At 40.7% G+C, this 19,027-nt stretch overlaps 1 protein-coding gene and 1 long non-coding RNA gene across 9 annotated transcripts in view; one reads left to right on the top strand and one right to left on the bottom strand.

Annotated features, from left to right (window-relative positions):
- Nucleotides 1–18,216, bottom strand: part of LOC141379208 (uncharacterized) — a 28,071-nt gene extending 9,855 nt beyond the window's left edge. The window contains exons 1-2 of the long non-coding RNA XR_012395316.1: nucleotides 17,672–18,216; nucleotides 3,032–3,809 (exon numbers count right to left, since the gene is read on the bottom strand). This is a non-coding gene — a long non-coding RNA (uncharacterized lncRNA). The remainder of the gene's footprint in view (nucleotides 1–3,031; nucleotides 3,810–17,671) is intronic.
- Nucleotides 1–19,027, top strand: part of ncana (neurocan a) — a 248,356-nt gene that overhangs the window by 171,626 nt on the left and 57,703 nt on the right. For 7 of the 8 annotated variants that reach the window (XM_073931819.1, XM_073931821.1, XM_073931830.1 and 4 more), the window contains 5 exons: nucleotides 441–722; nucleotides 2,440–2,535; nucleotides 6,825–7,244; nucleotides 15,413–15,811; nucleotides 18,433–18,978. In XM_073931819.1, the coding sequence (XP_073787920.1) occupies nucleotides 441–722; nucleotides 2,440–2,535; nucleotides 6,825–7,244; nucleotides 15,413–15,811; nucleotides 18,433–18,978 (1,743 nt within the window). The remainder of the gene's footprint in view (nucleotides 1–440; nucleotides 723–2,439; nucleotides 2,536–6,824; nucleotides 7,245–15,412; nucleotides 15,812–18,432; nucleotides 18,979–19,027) is intronic. The other variant, XM_068215108.2, reaches the window with a different exon arrangement.

The raw sequence follows: 19,027 nt of genomic DNA, 5'->3' as shown, positions 1-19,027 counted from the left end.
GAATGAATAAAAATAAATGTCAATATAAATAAATAAAATTCTAAAAGATGAATGAATATTTGTAAATAAATAATTGGAAAATAAATAAATCATAATAATAATAATAATAATAATAAATAAATAAATAAATAAATATAATTATAAATAAATGTAATTATAATAAATAAATAGAGAAAAATAAAGCTAATAATTGAATAAAAGAAACAAATAAACATTAATACAAATAAATAAATAAATAAATAAATAAATAAATAAATAAATAAATAAATAAATAAATAAATAAATAAATAAATAAATAAATAAATAAATAAATAAATAAATAAATAAAACTTATTACTGATCAGTATCAATCACAGCATAGGAGTCATTCAATGTGCTTTCACACACAATAATCCAGTTTGTGTGTTGATGTTTTATTCATGTGTGTGTTCCTCCTCCAGGTGAAGTGTTTTCCTCATCAGTGCCTGATAAACTCACTCATGCTGAAGCTGCGGCTCACTGTGAGTCTCTGGATGCTCGTCTGGCCTCTGTCGGGCAGCTCTTTCTGGCCTGGAGGTCTGGACTGGAGCACTGTGGCCCGGCTTGGGTCTCTGACGGGACACTAAGGGTCTCTGTGGGCCCCCGGGGGTCTCAGTGTCCCAATGAAGAGCCAGGAGTCAGAAGAGTTTCTCCTGCAGAGCTCAGCAACGGGACGAAGAGATTCGATGCTTTCTGCTATAGAGGTACAGCTGACGGCACTATCCAGAGGAATTATTTAGATTATATATGTACAGTTGAAATCAAAATTATTGTGATTTTATTTTTCAAATATTTCCCAAATGATGTTGAACAGATTCAGGAATTTTTCACAGTATTTCCTATCATATTTTTTCTTCTGGAGAAAGTCTTATTTGTTTTATTTCGGCTACAATAAAAGCAGTTTAACACTATTTTAAGGTCAATATTATTAGCCCCCTTAAGCAATATTTGTATTGGATTGTCTACAGAACAAACCACTGTTATACAAGGCATTGTTAGGTGGTTGCTAAACAGTTGCTAAATGGCAATGCTCATGTACATGTTTGATCAAATGCTAACACTTAGTAGGCATTTCTAGCATATGTTATTGCACTTAGATAATCATTCATAGCATGTAGCTAATCGTTATTAGCACTTGGCTTCCATTATCATCGTTACCATGCATAGTACACAGGAAGTCCCATTTGCTAGCATGAGTCAAACAAGCCAATGCCCTGGTCCCTACGATGTTCTGATGTAGAGATATTGCTATTTTTAAATGGTTGCTAGGTTATACTGTTTTGTTGCTATGGGGACATTTGACAGGTTAGTGATGATACATTAAAGCTTCTTGGCAATATGAGTGATCTTAATCAACCCCGATGTTTCTATGACAGTCTTTATGAGTGTCAAAAACTGGACTTGAACATTATGTATTCCTGGTGTTGGGTTGCGGCTGGAAGGGCATTCGCTGTGTAAAACAAATGCTGGATAAGTTGGCGGTTCATTCCGTTGTGGCGACCCCTGATTAATAAAGGGACTATGGGAATGAACATTATGTAAAAATGGCTTGCCGTATTTAAAAAAAAAAACAAAAAAAACAATGCTTAATAAGTGTGAAGGTGATACATGCAATCATGGCTTGCCATATCAGTAAAAAATATGGAGTTTAAGTCAAAAATGGCTTGCCATTTTTTAAGAAAAATAATGCTTAAAAAATATTTATTGGAAAACTATAAGTCTGATAAACCTTAAAGATATAGCAACAAAATGTAACGCATCTAAATACAGCTTTTGGCCAAATTTCGGGCTTGTATAATTTTTTTATATGCCCGGATTATAAAAATTTAATATTTAACATTTTTTATTAAAAAAACAATAAGTCTTATAGGCATGAGGAGATATAGCAACAATCTTGAATGCAGAAAGCACAATTTGACCACATTTGGGCCTTGTGGCATGAACGGCCTAGGAGGAGATACATTTGTTTTCAAGGACAGAGTAGCATAACAGTATGTTGGCTTTCTCAAGCCAACATAATGACTTGCCTAACTTTACCCTAATTAACCTAGTTAAGCCTTTAAGCTGAACAATAGTATCTTGAAGAATATCTAGTCAAATATTATTTACTGTCATCATAGCAAAGATAAAATAAATCAGTTATTAGAAATGAGTTATTGAAACTATTATGTTCAGAAATGTGTTGAAAAAAAATCTGCTCTCCGTTAAGAAAAAGTATGGGGTAAAATATACAGGGGGCTTTGCAGACTTTGTTGGTATTGTGCTTTTAGTAGCAGCTGACCTGCATTTAGTTTTGTTCACGATTCAGTGATTTCAGTGCATGTTATGATCATGTGTGTGTGTATGTGTGTGTGAACTCAACCCATATGTTCAGTCGGTGGAGTATTGTGTTGAGAGTAACTCTACTTTATCTCTCTGCAGTGAAGAAAGCCCAGAAAGCATCTCTGCCGAACATCATGCAGTCTTTACTGAAGCCGAGCTCAGAGGAGCCGTCCACATCTCCAACCTCCAGCACCGGTAAACACACAAGAGCAGCAGCATTCATTTCTGTTCAGTTCAGACACACACATGCATGGGGACTCTAGATTTGGCACAATCGGGAGAAAAAAAATTGAGATTTTTTTATTATTATTATTATTTATTTATTTATTTTTACTAAAAATCTTAATTGTTAAAGGTTTAAGAAACCCTGGAGGCCTTTTTTTTTGTGCATTTTTAACATATTTGTGTGTATTGAGCATCAGTTAAGACAATGTTAGCACCTGTTAGCTTTAACTGTGAGGAAAACTGGATAATTTTGAGCTTTTGTCAGCTAATTTCACCTTCCGGTTTAAAACATTTTTTGGGGCGGATCAAAATCGGTGACTTAGCGCGAATCCGCTAGTGGAGTGATAACGCGTCTCATTATTATTCATAGCAGAGTTTTCCTATCCTATACAAAAACCCTGCTGCTTAAGTATTCATGAGAGCACATGCTTTCCGAAGGCAAAACAGACCTGCCAAGTTGTGAGACCCAATAGCCCCTTTCACACATACAGACCTTTCCGGAAAATTGCCGGCAATTTTCCGGAAAGGCTGTATGTGTGAACAGGTCCTTTTTGAAAATACCGGTAAATTCGTTCTGGCTATTTTCCGGAAAGAGGAGTTGTAACATTACCGGCAATTTGCCGGAATGCTGCGCTGTGTGAATGCAGAAGGAAGATTACCGTAATAAGCGCGTGCACGTCTAGAACGTGCTGACGTGAAATGTCTGCTTTAGCCAATCACAACATTCAGACGCGTTTACGTCCGCGCGGTTCATGAGAATAAAAGCCTTTGAATATTTTTCCAGACACATTTAGCTGCTAGAAGTTAGTCAGATCACGTTTATATGTTCTTCTTAATGCCAACTGTGTAAATAATCATCGATGAGATGCTTATGATAAGCCGTTGTTTGTTTACCTTCAAGCTTTGCGTGTGCCTGTGAAAACAGCCTGTGAGTGCCTGCACACGCACATATTATGAATCTCGACATGCGAAAGTGATCCTGCGAAAGTTGTTCACAATATTGATCATCCACAGAGTTTGTAATTTATAGTCAAATGTTTACAAATACAAGCGCAGCCGTTTAAAGCTCATTTGTAGTGAATGATGTCAGAATTTACCGGTATTTTGGAATGGATGTGTGAATGCTCTTTTCCGGAAAATTTCCGTAACGTCCTTGCCTGTGTGAACAGCGCTTTTTTGAATATACCGGTAAAGTCGTTCCGGAAATTTTCCGGATATTTACCGGTATCACTGTGTGAAAGGGGCTATAGACTGGGTGAGACCACGTCTGCACGGCACATTCATGAAGGGTCGTATGTGTTTGTTTCCATGATTTATGGGGTTTTTTATATGTTTTTCCCGGGCTGATACAACAAAGCTGTTGGTTTGTAGCAAGCATCTTTGTCGGGAGAGCTGTATGAGAATTGGAGAATGGCGGACTTTGTCTTTTATCAGTTAAGTTCATTACCATTCAGACACTTCACCTGTATCCGTGCTGCTATGTTTGCCTATTTTTTAAGTTCTCCGGATTACCGGCAGGGCTAATGGTTGAAATAGACAGGGAAAGAGACCTGCCGCACTGCTGTCCTCTGTTTCTGCGTTCAGACCCGGGGATTGAGGAGGAGAGAAGTGCTCCACACCCATCATGAAGCATTTATCGAAAAAATTCTGCGCTAGACTTGAACCGAAAGAGGAGGGTTTCCTGACCCTTTAAAACAAGAACATCTTGTATTACAAGAAAATATATTGATTTAATAAGATAATTGTCATTTTAAAGAAATAACATCTTGTTATTTTGACAAAAAAAATTTGTTAACAAAATAACATCTCATTCGTTAAAATGGGAAAAGATGCGGATTTACTGAAATAACTTGTTATTATGAGAAAAAAATAGTTTTAACAACATAATTGTTGTTTTAATGAAATACCAACTCGTTATTATGAGAAAAGATGTCACTTTAACGAAACATCTCATTCATTATAATAAGAAAAGATGTAATTCTAACGAAAACATCTCAGATTACGACTATAGGCATGGTCAAAAGAAACTCACCACCAGGCAAGGCAAGCTTATTTCTATAGTACATTTCACACACATTGGTAATTCAAAGTGCTTTGCATAAACATAAATAAAATAAACAAGTATAGAAGAATAAAAACAAAGAATAAAAATGATTAAAAACAGATTCAAATGTGTTAAACAGGTTTTAAAGGAATGAAAAATTAAAGAAAGACATAATAGTGTGATCTGTAAGAGGCAGCACAGTGCTCCTTTCGTAAAGGCACCGCTAAACAGATGTGTTTCAGTCTTGATGTGAACATGCCTAATGTTGGAGCACATCTGATAATTTCTGGAAGCTGATTCCAGCAGCAGGGGGCGCTGGTAGTAGCTGAAAGCTGATTCACCCTGCTTTGACTGAATTCTTGCAATTTCTAGTTTATATGTTCCTAAAGATCTGAGTGATATGTTAAGTTTTTGTTCAGTCAGCATATCTGTCATGTAATGAGCTGCAAGGCCATTTAGTGATTTATAGACCAGTAATGATTCTTTAAAATCTTTTCTGAATGTAACTGGGAGCCAGTGTAGAGACCTGAGGACAGGTGTGATGTGCTCTGATTTCCTGGTTCTAGTCAGAATCCTGCCTGAAGCATTACGGATGAGCTGCAACTGTCTGACTGTCTTTAGGGGGTTTCTCCCTAACCTGGCAGACCAATACACTTTTAAAGTCAAGGAAGTTAGTGCCACAGAGAAACACTGCTGTGGGAAATCCAGGACTGAACCATCTGGGCAGGTCACTGGATCTAAGTGGTTGGTAGTGCACCAAACTGACAATGGACCCGTAATTAAAAACGGTTTGAACAACTTTGGTTGACAGACCAAAACTCATGAGGTGGGCCTTATCTCAGGGGCTGCACCCACAGTTTTCACAGATCCATGGTGCACAGTCGCTCCCTCTGCCTGTTATATATGGTCCATCCTGAATGCAATCTCCAAAGAAGGCTCTCAAGGAGGGACACTAGGTCCAAAAATGAAACTTGGGCCAACCAGTACGGGGCTACATGCAGTAGGCAGAGCCCGTCTCATTAGGTCCAAAAACACTTGGTCCAAAAACCAAACTCGGGCCAGCCAGTATGGGCCTACCAGCAGTAGGCAGATCCTGTCTCATTGGGTCCAAGAACACTAGGTCCAAAATCCAAACTCAAGCCAACCAGTATGGGGCTACCAAGAACACTAGGTCCAAGAACCAAACTTGGGCCAACCAGTAATGGGCTACCAGCAGTAGGCAGAGCCCGTCTCACAAGGTCTCAGAACACTAAGTCCAAGAACCAAACTCAGGCCAACCAGTATGGGGCTACAAGCAGTAGGCAGAACCCGTCTCACTAGGTCCAAGATCCAAACTCAGGCCAACCAGTATGGGGCTACAAGCAGTAGGCAGAACCCGTCTCACTAGGTCCAAGATCCAAACTCAAGCCAACCAGTATGGTGCTACCAGCAGTAGGCAGAGCCTGTCTCGCTAAGTCCAAGAACACTAGGTCCAAGAACCAAACTCGGGCCAACCAGTAATGGGCTACCAGCAGTAGGCAGAGCCCATCTTACTAGGTCCAAGAACCAAACTCGGGCCAACTAGTATGGGGCTACCAGCAGTAGGCAGAGCCCGTCTCACTAAGTCCAAGAACACTAGGTCCAAGAACCAAACTCATACCAACCAGTAATGGGCTACCAGCAGTAGGCAGAGCCCGTCTTACTAGGTCCAAGAACCAAACTCGGGCCAACTACAGTAGTATGGGGCTACAAGCAGTAGGCAGAGCCTGCCACACTAAGTCCAAGAACACTAGGTCCAAGAACCAAACTCAGGCCAATCAGTAAGGGGCTACCAGCAGTAGGCAGAGCCTGTCTTGCTGGACCCACTTCAGAACTCTCGGTAGCAGGGCGACCTCAGCCACGACTGTACCATGGCATCCAGTCCCAAAGGAGATGGATGTGCGAGGGAGAGCCTCAGTCAATATTGGGTGGTTTCTCCAGAGGTGAAAAGATTTATGTCAGCCTTACAGAATGTCTTTTAAATGATCAATGTAAAACCCTTGTGAATTACAAAATACAGAAAGTTAACTAACAGATATTGTTACAGTGCATAATTATTACTTCTTGTGTGTTTTGCCTCTTCTTGATAAATCACTAAATGTCTCCTCAATTGTAAGTTGTATTGGACAAAAATGTTTGCTAAATGACTTATTGTAAATATGGGTTAATGTGATCTTCTGTGTGCTGGTGTGTGCAGATGGTCAGCCTGTGGTTGGTCTGGATCCGTCAGTCCTGCAGGTCTCCAACTGGACTGGTCGTATAGATCTGGACACTGAGTCTCTGCCGGCCGCGGAGCCTCTGGAGCTCTCAGATGAGTATCTGACAGTATTTCTGCGAGCTGGAGACTCGAACCTGGACTGGAGCCAGCAGATGGACACAGAAGATCCCTCTATCCCGGATCAGAGTCCTGGAGGATCAGCCCAAGAAGAAGAGGAGGAGGATGAAGGTCTGTCGGGTCACTCAAGTCCTACGGCTACTCCAGAAAAAAGTAAGAGCTCCATCAAAAACATTGTGGACTCCTTGTGGAAACCCTGGAGTTATTTAACAGGAGGAGATTCAGAGGAGACGACAACAACCAGGACACCTGAGATGAAGACCAGCTCTGCTCCTGGATCAGGTCAGAAAAACACCTTTAATATCTGTTATAGAACGGCAAAACATACTGATACTGATCCAGTTGTTTTGGGTAGGGTTAATGTACATCCAACCCAGGCTCATTGGAGATATGTACCCAGGGCTACATTTTGAGAACCAATAAATGTGTACCCTGGGCTATGTATTTTGTTTTCAAAAATCTAGTAGACGGCGCTGTGTACATTTTGACAGTCTCAAATATGTTACTGGGGCATTTTTTGTCATACATGCTATTTCTCGTAAATCTATTTTACGCGGATGCCATTTTAAAACATGAAAGCGAGGCTGCAGTGGGAAGAAACCCGTAAATATAGGACAACAAGCTGTGGACAACAAACCTCCAGCTGTTGTCGCGATTTCAAAACACAGATATGGTGTAAACATTACTTCAATATCATTTACTTCAGTTGAATTTAAACAATTAAAATCATGTTAGGCATCAAACAACATCACAATCTCTTTAAGAGTGTCCTCCTAGGCTTCAGTTCATGACACCGGGTAAACACAGTGGGGGATTCCCTGCTTGCTTCAGTCTGTCAGGGGTGCTCAACCCTGCTCCTGGAGATCGACCTTCCTAAAGAGTTCAGCTCAAACCCTGATCAAACACACCTGAATCAATTAATTAAGACCTGAACAGCACTTAATATTAACAGGCAGGTGAGTTTAATATGTGTTGCAATGGAAATCTGCTGGAACGTCGATCTCCAGGAACAGGGTTGGTCACCCCTGGTCTATGTAATTCAGTCAGCGATAAAACAATGCAGTCATCTGTAGCACACCCTTGTGTTTTTTCCAGTTCTGGAGTTTTAAAAACGTCCATTTCCCACTAACATTTAAGCACCACTGTGCACGTTCTTGAGCACGATTTGCCATAGTATTCACCAGTGCTCAACAGAAATGACTGTGATTGGCCGTGAATGTCATCAGTTCACCGCACTTCACTGAGTGCAAACACAGATGCATGAACATTGGAGCGTTTTAAAGCCGCATACACCACCCAAAACCACTCGAGCTGTTATCGAACCGGCGACCTTCCGCATGGAAGTTGGTTGCTCTAACAAGGAGTCTAAAGACCATGGCCTCTAGCGTATGTCGCTAGAGCACCTTTAGAGGTCAGAGGAGTGAGGTTTACCTGCACAGCACCTACAAGCTGGCCTCCATTACACTCACCCCCCTAAACCTCACTCCTATCCAGGTCACGGCACCAATGTAACAATTGTTGACCTCTGCGTTGTGTTGTGCTGCAATCGTCACCAACTTAAAGTAATGAAACCATCCAAAAGTGATTCTCAGCGTCTTTTTATTCTGAGAAACAAATCAAATCTCATAACATCACATGTAACGGGGCAATATACTGCCGACAAAACAGTAGCAGCATCAGCCATCATCTGCTGAACTCTTATTTACATTTTAACAAAACAAATTAACTTATAAAGAACCAATTTTCAGATACCTGAGAAACAAATCAAATCACATGACATCACTTGTAACAGGGCAATGTACTGCAGACAAAACTGAAACAAACACAATATGTAAAATAAACAACACTGACACTATAAGTGTGGTCTTGCGTCACTCCATAATACAATGCTATGATAGCAACATGCGTTTTTTACTATGAGAAACACAAAGCTCAATAATGTTGCATTCTTAATACATATTCGCTGTTAAAATCTATTAGAAGCATTATACATTTGTTGATAACTCAATCACTCTTATATATATCCACAAATAATCATGTTACACACTTTAATCACTCTATTTTCACTCCTGTGTTCAGAGCAGTGGCGTAGCGGATGGGCCCGCAGGGCACGCACCGCGGGGGGGGCCCGCGTGATTAGGGGGCCCCGGTTTATCGCGATTTTCAATAATTAAAAATCCACCGGCAACCGCAATATTCAAACTCTTGGGAACAACTGTGGTCGGAACCAAAGTTCACAGGTCTGTGTTCTCTGAACACCTCTCAAGCGGTGGACTACTTCATTCTGATTGCTTGCCGCCAATGTTGCAAACTTAGCGACTTTGTCACTAGATTTAGCAACTTTTCAGACCCCCCTAGCGACAAATCTAGCGACTTTTTTGTGTGTTATTGGAGATTTTTTTAGACTGTCATTTGTCCATACTGTACCGTCCCTACTCTTCTCAACGAGCTGCGTGTGATGCCGCCGGCCCCTCCCCCGCCTCACAGAACTGACAGGCGGCCCAGTCAGTCCTCGTACAGCAGCCTCTCCCACCTGCAGCCCGAGAGCAGATCACCCCTCTGCGTACCGAGGACAAATGATTTAGCACAGGCAGTGTGAAGGTATTTCTTTTGTACAGTCAAACCGATCTACTTCTCCTTTATTTTAACAATTTAATTGGACCGTTTATTCTTTTCTTGTTCACAATCACAGATATTTTAGTGACAGTTTCTGAACTTGTTCTGAGTGTATTACATATGAGAGATTACTGCACATTCACTACACATCTATACTGACATACTGTATTCAAACAGCAATACATTTAGTGAATAAACATGCTTATATAAAGTGTAGTGCAACTATAAATACCCCTTTATTAACCATAGGCTGTTAAACAAACAGAAACGGTAAAACGTAATGACGTCAGTGATATGCAAATTGACGTATGACGTATCCCCCCCTCTTCATCAGGGGGCCCTGTCAGCGATCCCTGCAGGGGGGCCTCCACATTTTGCGCTACGCCACTGGTTCAGAGCACGCTTACCAGTAGCAGCATCAGCCATCGTCTGCTGCTGAACTACGGTAGCTGCGCAAGGACATCTTAAAGAAAACGCCTGCATTTTCTTAACCACTAGGGGGCACCAAAGCATCAATCATGTGTACTACCTTAATTTCATGTCATTCATCACAATGAATCTCTATTACCACTGTTACACATAGATCAGGTGATTCATCAGCGGATCGCTCGTCTGTGTTTGCTCTCTGTAAACAGCGGTGAAGTGTGGTGAACTGATGATCTTCACGGCCAATCACAGTCATTTCTGTTGCACAGTGGTGAATACTATGGCCAATCAGCGGTGTTGCATTCAACAGTGCTCAAATCTTAGTTGGCAGTTGACGGTTTTTATAAATTTTAGTAACGAAATTCAGTATCGTGACAAGTCTAATATAGTAAAAGAACCCGTTCATTAACTTGAGTTTGATAAATGGCATCTAAACGAGTGTTTGGCAAAGAAATTTCCTTTAACTTAGCTAAAAATGAGCTCTGATATCCCTTTTTTTTCACTATCCATTCAGAACGGACTTTTGGGTCACTCTGAACAGGGTGAAATTATATATTTGTGTAGCTTTCTCTTCACTGATAAGATATACAGCCAGGTATACAACATTCCTGTGTGACTTAGTAAATACTTCGGGTTTCTTCCCACCGCAGCCTCGATTTAGCTTTTTTAGCGGCAGCCATGTGCAATCAGTCTATGCTTTTCTGTGAATATTATCCTCCTCCTTCTGTCAGTCCATAAGAGAAGCTGGTCGGCTTGTGCATATTATATCAGCTTGATATGGACTGACCCTTTCCTAAACCCAACCCATAGTGTTTTCAAGAGCAAACCCAGTAGGCACACAACATCATTAGACGTTAATGTTTGGTTATATTTAGGTTGTGATGTCAGGTGACCAAAATTCAGTGGCTAGCCAGCATCTAAGGGAGATATTAGTTTGACATCCAATAATGACGTTAAATGACGTTGATATATGGTTGATTTTAGGTTGTGTTGGAAAGTGATCCAACGTTGAGCCAACATCTTAAACCAACATCAAATTGACGTCAAATACTGACATTTATTCATCAGGTGTGGCAACCAAAATCCAACGTCTGACAGACGAAACAGTGGTAACACCCACCATCGTCAAGCTGTAACATCATTATGAAACGGAGGCCAGCTAGTGTGTGCTGTTTAGGTAAACCTCACTCCTCTATGGACTTTAGCCTCCTTGGTAGAGCAACTGACTTCCATGCGAAAGATCGCCGGTTCGATCCCAGCTCGAAGCAGGTTGGGTGGCGTAGGACCGGCGGGGTTACGTTGGTGCCGTGACCCGGATGGGAGTGAGGTTTAGGGGGGTGAGTGTAATGGAGGCCAGCTAGTGTGTGCTGTGCAGGTAAACCTCACTCCTCTGACCTCTAAAGGTGCTCTAGCGACAAACGCTAGAGGCCAGGGTCTTTAGCCTCTTTGGTAGAGCGACCGACTTCCATGCGGAAGGTTGCTGGTTTGATCCCAGCTCGGAGCAGGTTGGGTGGCGCATGACCGTCGGGGTTACATTGGTGCCGTGACCCGGATGGGAGTGAGGTTTAGGGGGGGTGAGTGTAACGGAGGCCAGCTAGTGTGTGCTGTGCAGGTAAACCTCACTCCTCTGACCTCTAAAGGTGCTCTAGCGACAGACGCTAGAGGCCATGGTCTTTAGCCTACTTGGTAGAGCAACCGACTCCCATGCGGAAGGTCGCCAGTTCAAAACCAGCTCGGAGAGGGTTGGGTGGCGTAGGACTGGCGGGGTTACAATTATACGGTCAGACATTGATGCCGGCCTGACATTGAGTTCTGACCTTAACACGATTTTCATCTTCAAACAAAATGCATCATCCCTACGAAATTAGGGTACAATGTCAATCTGACTCCATGTTGACTTCCTGATAGCCTGTTGATTTTCTGATGTCTACTGATGACTATCTCCCGGAAAAATAAAAAATAAATGGCACAGACCACCACAATAATAATTCAGACTTCAAACATATTAGAGAACAATGAATAAATTATAATAAATCAGAGTATAGCTCTTACGCAGTTGTTTTTTTTTATGCATCACCTCCACTTAAACCAGAACCTCAGACTGTTATCAGACTAGATTCTGGTCGTCTCCTGTCTGCCGAATGTTTCAGCATGTTTCTCCAGTCCCCGTCCCTTTCTGTCTTCATTAATACGGATCCCTCATCTGGCCCCAATCGCCCCGACTGCATCAATGTTTAACGTCAAATGGAAACTTAGGCCTGTCGTCTACATTATTAAAATCCATTTTCCATGAAGCCTGCAGATTTTCAGCTCTGCTCCAGTAAAGCTTCATAATTGAGGGCTGAAAGTGGAAAAGCGCTGTCGTACGGTTCACTTCTGTACACTTACTGCTCGCTCCAGTGGTTTGTGCGTGTGCGTGCATGTGTGTTTTCTGCTGATATACAGTTACAGAGCTGTTCCTCAAGCGCCTTCATTCAGCGTTCGCTAGTTGAGTTGATTATGTGAGGTTTTGGTTATGATGCTACTTGAGGATAGAGGTAACACTTTACTTTAAGGGTTGTTCATAAGACTCTTCACGAAACCTTTATAATAATGACATGTCATATGAGACTTTATGCATGCGTATGACAACTGTTATTAAGTGAGTTTTGTCGTTTTAAATGCAAAGATAGCTTGACATAAACAAATACATCACAATCTGTTTTTGCCTTTGTCATGACAACTTGACATTACCAAGACAACAAAACTTGTCATAAATCTGTCATAAACATTATAATTGTGTCATGAATATTTTTCCGATCACGTTTTCACTCTCTCAAGTAAAAGCTGAATTCACATTTAATTACATTTTAATGACAAATTGAACTTGTACCACTGTAGTTGAGGTATAAACAATATTTATGATGCTTGTAAAAAATGATGACTTAATAATGGCTTCATGATGTCATTTTTCCATGATTTCCATTATTTCTGAAAGATATTACTGAGAAATTGACATTTATTCATTTGCAACAAGAAGAGTTGCAATCGTAAGAATCATAAAGAGTAACTTTGCTACAGCAATCCACATTTAAACATTTTTTTGTTTTTTAGAAACTAAATTAAAGTCAAATACCACCAAATTTCCCATACTACTACAGAATTTTATGTCTACCTTACAAATAATATTAAAAGTTTGAAAAAATATTATTAAAATTCCTCAAAACATAGGGAGCGCCCTTATATTGACACCAATAGAAACTGGATGTCACCTGGTGGCCATGCCTGTTACTGCAGGCAAACAAAATCTTGCTGAATTTTTTTTTGAGATATCAACTTCAACTTTGGAATATAAATAATTCAAAGTTTTGTTTTTTTGACTTTCTGTCAGATTTACGCTAAAACAGTTTTTGTAAAGTCATGAATGTTTTTCTGATCACGTTTTCACTGTATTTGTCTTTAAAATGTCTCATTTTTCACTCAAGTAAAAGCTGAATTTACATTTAATTACATTTTAATGACAAATTCAACTTTTACCACTGTAGTTGAGGTATAAACAATATTAATGACGCTTGTATAAAATTTATGACATTTATAATGGCTTCATGACTTAATTTTTCCATGATATCTATGATTTGTGATAGATGTTACTGAGAAATTGTTATTTTTTGGTTTGCAACAAGAAGAGTCGCAATCGTAAGAGTCATAAAGCATTACTTTGCAACAGCAATTCACATGTAAACAATTTTTTTTTAGAAGCTAAATTTAAGTCAAATACCACTGAATTTCCCATACTACAGAATTTTATGTCTACCTTACAAATATTATTAAAAGTATGAAAAAATATTATTAAAATTCCTCAAAACATAGGGAGTGCCCTTATATTGTCACCAATAGAAACTGGATGTCACCTGGTGGTCATGCCTGGTACCGCGGCCAAACAAAATCTTGCTGAATTTTTTTTTTTTGAGATATCAACTTCAACTTTGGAATATGAATAATTCAGATACTTATCTTTGATTTTCTGTCAGATTTACGATGAAACAGTTTTTGTAAAGTCATGAATGTTTTTCTGATCATGTTTTCACTGTATTTGGCATTGAAATGTCTCAATAAAAGTGTCATTTCTCTCTCAAGTAAAAGCTGAATTCATATTTAATTACATTGTAATGACAACTTGATCTTGTACCACTGTAGTTGAGGTATAAAGAATATTGATGACGCTTGTATAAAATTTATGACATATTTATAATGGCTTCATGACGTAATTTTTCCATGATTTCCATGATTTCTGATAGATATCACTAAGAAATTGTTATTTACTGATTTGCAACAAGAAGAGTCGCAATTGTAAGAGTCATAAAGCATTACTTTGCTACAGCAATTCACATGTAAACATATTTTTTTGTTTTTTAAAGACAAAATTCAAGTCAAATACCACAGAATTTCCCATACTATTACAGAATTTTATCTCTACCTTAAAAATATTATTAAAATTATGAAAAAATATGGTTAAAATACATACTGAACAGAGTTTTTTTTTAAATGAGACCGAGCTTGAATCTGTGCAACAAAGTGTTTAAGATTGACAATCATTTAAGGTGAACAGGTCATATTGAACTCTGTTTAAAAAGTGAGCATGATATTAAAGGGGTTGATTGACGAGAGATTCCAGAGAAACAGAATATTAAATGAGACAACAGTGGGCGAGGCTTGGTTTTTCTCTACTGCGAGCTGATTGCATGTAATAAAGTAGGTGTTTCATTAATAAAGATGAGGAAAAGCGTTTGGGGAGTTATTATGTGCATTTGAACCATTTTAGAACTATTTTATAGAATAAATATCTATCTCTATTTGTTAAGAAAACATTATTGGGTGGCATGATCAAGGATGACTATTATATTACAAGTCTGTATATGGAGCTGTATACAGTAAAGGGTCTGTATGAAAATGGTCAAAAATAAACCTATGCAATTCTAGCCACCTAACGCTGCGCAGGCTAAATCAGTCGTCTGATCTCAGAGCGATGTCGTGGTACCTTCAAGCCGTACAAAATTTCTAACCGGCATGCACAGATTTAAGACAGATTTCGATCGGTCTGTGCAGCGCTGCACGAAGTCGACCGCACCTAGTAAGACCTAACAGACTCCTCCTCCTCCTCGCCATTTCTGTTTCATGTCAAAACTGACAGCTCGAGGGGTGTGGTTAAGTATGTTAGCCACGCCCACCACCTCAGGCAGACCTAATCTGAGAATTTAACTGAAAAGAAACAGGAAGTGCATTTTCAGGTCAAACTATTTTTATTTCTCTTAATGACATGCACAGATGAATTGTTCAGCACAAAACTAGCAATGTGAGCTAACCAAATCAATGTTTAGTTTTGATTTCATGTGTACTCTAAATCTGACGGTGTGTGTTTGTCTCTGTAGGCCTGATGTCCTGGTGGAGTCGCTCATGGTTGTCTGTTCCTTCATCCATCACTGATAAAATCATCTCTCCTTCAACATCCGCGAGTTCAGTCTCACCGACGTCAGTCCTGCCAACCAGAGAGCAGTCTGTGAACCAGACCAGTCCACCAGCGCAGGATGCTCCGCTGACCACTGTAGACTGGGTCATAGTGACTGAACTACCAAAGAAAACCAAAAGCACCGCGGCCGTAGTGTCCACCGAGAGCTTCTCTGGAGAGAGTCGAGTTCTGGAGACTGAGGGCAGCTCATGGGGAGATTCAGAGTCGCTGACGCTGGAGACATCCAGCAATGCTTTATTCATTAACACTACAGACCACACGCTGACTGATTCAACAACCAACCAACCAAAACCCACTGACGGTTAGTGAACGCTACACTAAGGGTGCTTTCACACCTATAGATCAATTGTTTTGTTACAAAACAGGAATTACAATTGTTACATTGTTGCTTTTAGTCCTCGGTGCGGTTCACTTTCACACAGCAATGTTTCTAAATGGACCCAAATAGTTAAAACAAGTCTTGTTCGAGTAAATCCTCCTCTCATTGGTCAAAGTTTGATTTATTTTCCGGGATTCCGCTATCATGTGTACTTATTTTAATTTATGATGACGAGAAATGAGTAACACAGGCTCATTCTGAAAACGTACCCCTGTATACATTTCTGGAGATCGCAAACTATTTAGCCAGAAGTACATATGGCTGCATTTCTTCTTTCAAGCAAATGCTACGAGGCGGTATGACCGCTTTCCTTTTCGTGCTTACCGCCTGACTGCTGACTTCCGTGTGGGCGTTTTTCCAGCTGTTACCAGTTTGTGGAGTAGCTCAACATGTATGTTTGCGATCTTGAGATGCAGAGAGGAGTTGACAGGGTTCGAGTTGAACGAAGAACGGTTCCAGAAAGCAAGTAAAACAAAAACAAAAGCCAAAAAATGAAATAAACAAGTGAATAATAAGGTGAGAATATGGTGAAATCTGAAAACGTGGTAAAAATCAGGTAAGGACTTTTCTTTTTCTGGATCGCTGTTTAAAACTGTCGGTTGGATTTAGGGAGGTGGGTGGTTGGGTCAATCGGTGCTTTTGAAAACATTATTGGTTGGGTTTAGGGACGGAGGTGGGTTGGTCAGTCGATTAGCCCTCGACAGTGGCCTCTGGTGGATTTACACGAGAAGAGCAGGCAACAATTGCACTCGCGAGTGAATTTGAGATCTAAAAAGGTGTACACAGCGACGCATTCGAGAAAACAAAAACTGCAATATAAGGTACTTCCTAGAATGAACTTGGTGCTCTCCAGAAATGTATATAAAGGTGTGTTTTCAGAATGAGGCTGGGTTGGAAATGAAACATTATAAGCAAAATGATGCGCTTTAATTTTTAAATGTATCTCAATTCTATAGCAGAAGTCAAGTTACAAAACAAAACAATCAATCTATAGGTGTAAAAGCACTGTAAATAGAATTGTTATGTTGCGACCAATTCAGAATTAAAAACCGGAAGGAGTTTATTACCAAATCTGCTTACACACACAAATGCTGTATCTGAAATCACAGGATAAAGCCAATGAATTTGTAACAGTGATAGGAGTTTCCAGTACAGAGGGTACAAAAAGTTTAAACCGGCCACTTTATTAGGTACACCTTACTAGTACTGGATTGCATCCCTTTTGCCTTCAGAACTGCTTTAATCCTTCATGGCATAAATTCAACAAGGTACTGGAAATATTCCTCAGAGATTTTGCTCCATATTGACATGATAGCATCACACAGTTGCTGCAGATTTGTCGGCTGCACATCTATGATGCCAATCTCCCGTTCCACCACATCCCCAAGGTGCTCTTTTGGATTGAGCTCTGGTGACTGTGGAGGCCATTTGAGTACAGTGAAACTCAAACTCAAGCGTTATCCTGCTGGAAGTAGCCATCAGAAGATGGGCACACTGTGGTCATAAAGGGATGGACATGGTCAGCAACAATACTCTGGTAGGTTTTGGTGTTGACATGATGCTCAATTGGTTCTAATCGGCCCAAAGTGTGCAAAGAAAATCTCCCCCACAGCATTACACCACCACAACCAGCCTGAACCACTGATACAAGGCAGGATGGATCCATGATTTCATGTTGTTGACGCCAAATTCTGACCCGACATCCGAATATGTCAGCAGAAATGGAGACTCATCAGAGCAGGCAACGTTTCTCCAATCTTCTATTGTCCAGTTTTGGTGAGCCTGTGTGAATTGTAGCCTCAGTTTCCTGTTCTTAGCTGACAGGAGCGGCACCCGGTGTGATCTTCTGCTGCTGTAGCCCATCCGCCTCAAGGTTGGACGTGTTGTGTGTTCAGAGATGCTCTTCTGCAGACCTCAGTTGTAGCGAGTGCTTATTTGAGTTACTGTTGCCTTTCTATCAGCTGGAACCAGTCTGGCCATTCTCCTCTGACCTCAACAAGGAATTTGCGCCCACAGAACTGCCGCTCACTGGATATTTCCTCTTTTTCAGATCATTCTCTGTAAACCCTATGATGGTTGTGGATAAAAATCCCAGTAGATCAGCAGTTTCTGAAAAACTCAGACCAGCCCATCTGTCACCAACAACCATGCCACAGTCAAAGTCACTTAAATCCCCTTTCTTCTCCATTCTGATGCTCGCTTTGAACTGCAGCAGGTTGTCTTGACCACAATACCTAAATGCATTGAGTTTCTGCCACGTGATTGGCTGATTAGAAATTTGCATTAAGCAGTTGGACAGGTGTACCTTATAAAGTGGCCGGTGAGTGCTAATACATAAATAAGAACATGAATAAATAGCAATAGCATTTTTAAAAAATTAAAGAAAATATAATTTGCCTACATACACAGAGTGCAATAGTGACGGCTGCTTTTGAAGCACTGCTTAATGAAGCTTCAAAAATGTTTTGTTTTGAGTCAGGGATTTCTGATGTACATGTACTTATGTATATTAGTTATGAATGTTAGTTATGTTTGACCTCCAGCCACCACCAGCAGCAGCAGCACCACCAGCAGCAGCACCACCACCAGCAGCAGGACAGTTCATGGACACGAGGCTCGAGGAGAAATCCAGTACAGACGCAGAAACAGAGGCAAGAAACCCAACCAGACCACCACTGAAATGAGCACCACCCCTGTCCAGGACACCACCACACCATTCGTCCAGAGTACCACAGACATCCAGAGCTCCCCAGAAATCCACAGCACCACCGCACCATCAGTCCAGACCACCGCAGACATCCACAGCACCACCGCACCATCAGTCCAGACCACCGCAGACATCGACACCACCACCTCACCATCAGTCCAGACCACCGACGACATCCAAAGCACCACCTCACCATCAGTCCAGACCACCGACGTCATCCAAAGCACCACCTCACCATCTGCAGACACCATTAACACTGAAACCACTGGAATGAGTATCTCCACATCTGCAGATCAGACAGTCTCTGGAACGACAGCGTTTATTGAACAGCATCTGAGCACCACCGAGACCATCAGAACCAAAAGCTCCACTGGAGAAGCAGGTACAGTCTTCTACTGTCATTTAGGGCTGGGAATAAGGGCTGTATGATT

The sequence above is a fragment of the Danio rerio genome, chromosome 2 (genome assembly GCF_049306965.1).
Source record: "Danio rerio strain Tuebingen ecotype United States chromosome 2, GRCz12tu, whole genome shotgun sequence".
NCBI classification, from domain to species: Eukaryota; Metazoa; Chordata; class Actinopteri; order Cypriniformes; family Danionidae; genus Danio; species Danio rerio.
The sequence above is the reverse complement of the archived record's forward strand: the minus strand, read 5'-3'. Positions and strand labels throughout refer to the sequence as shown.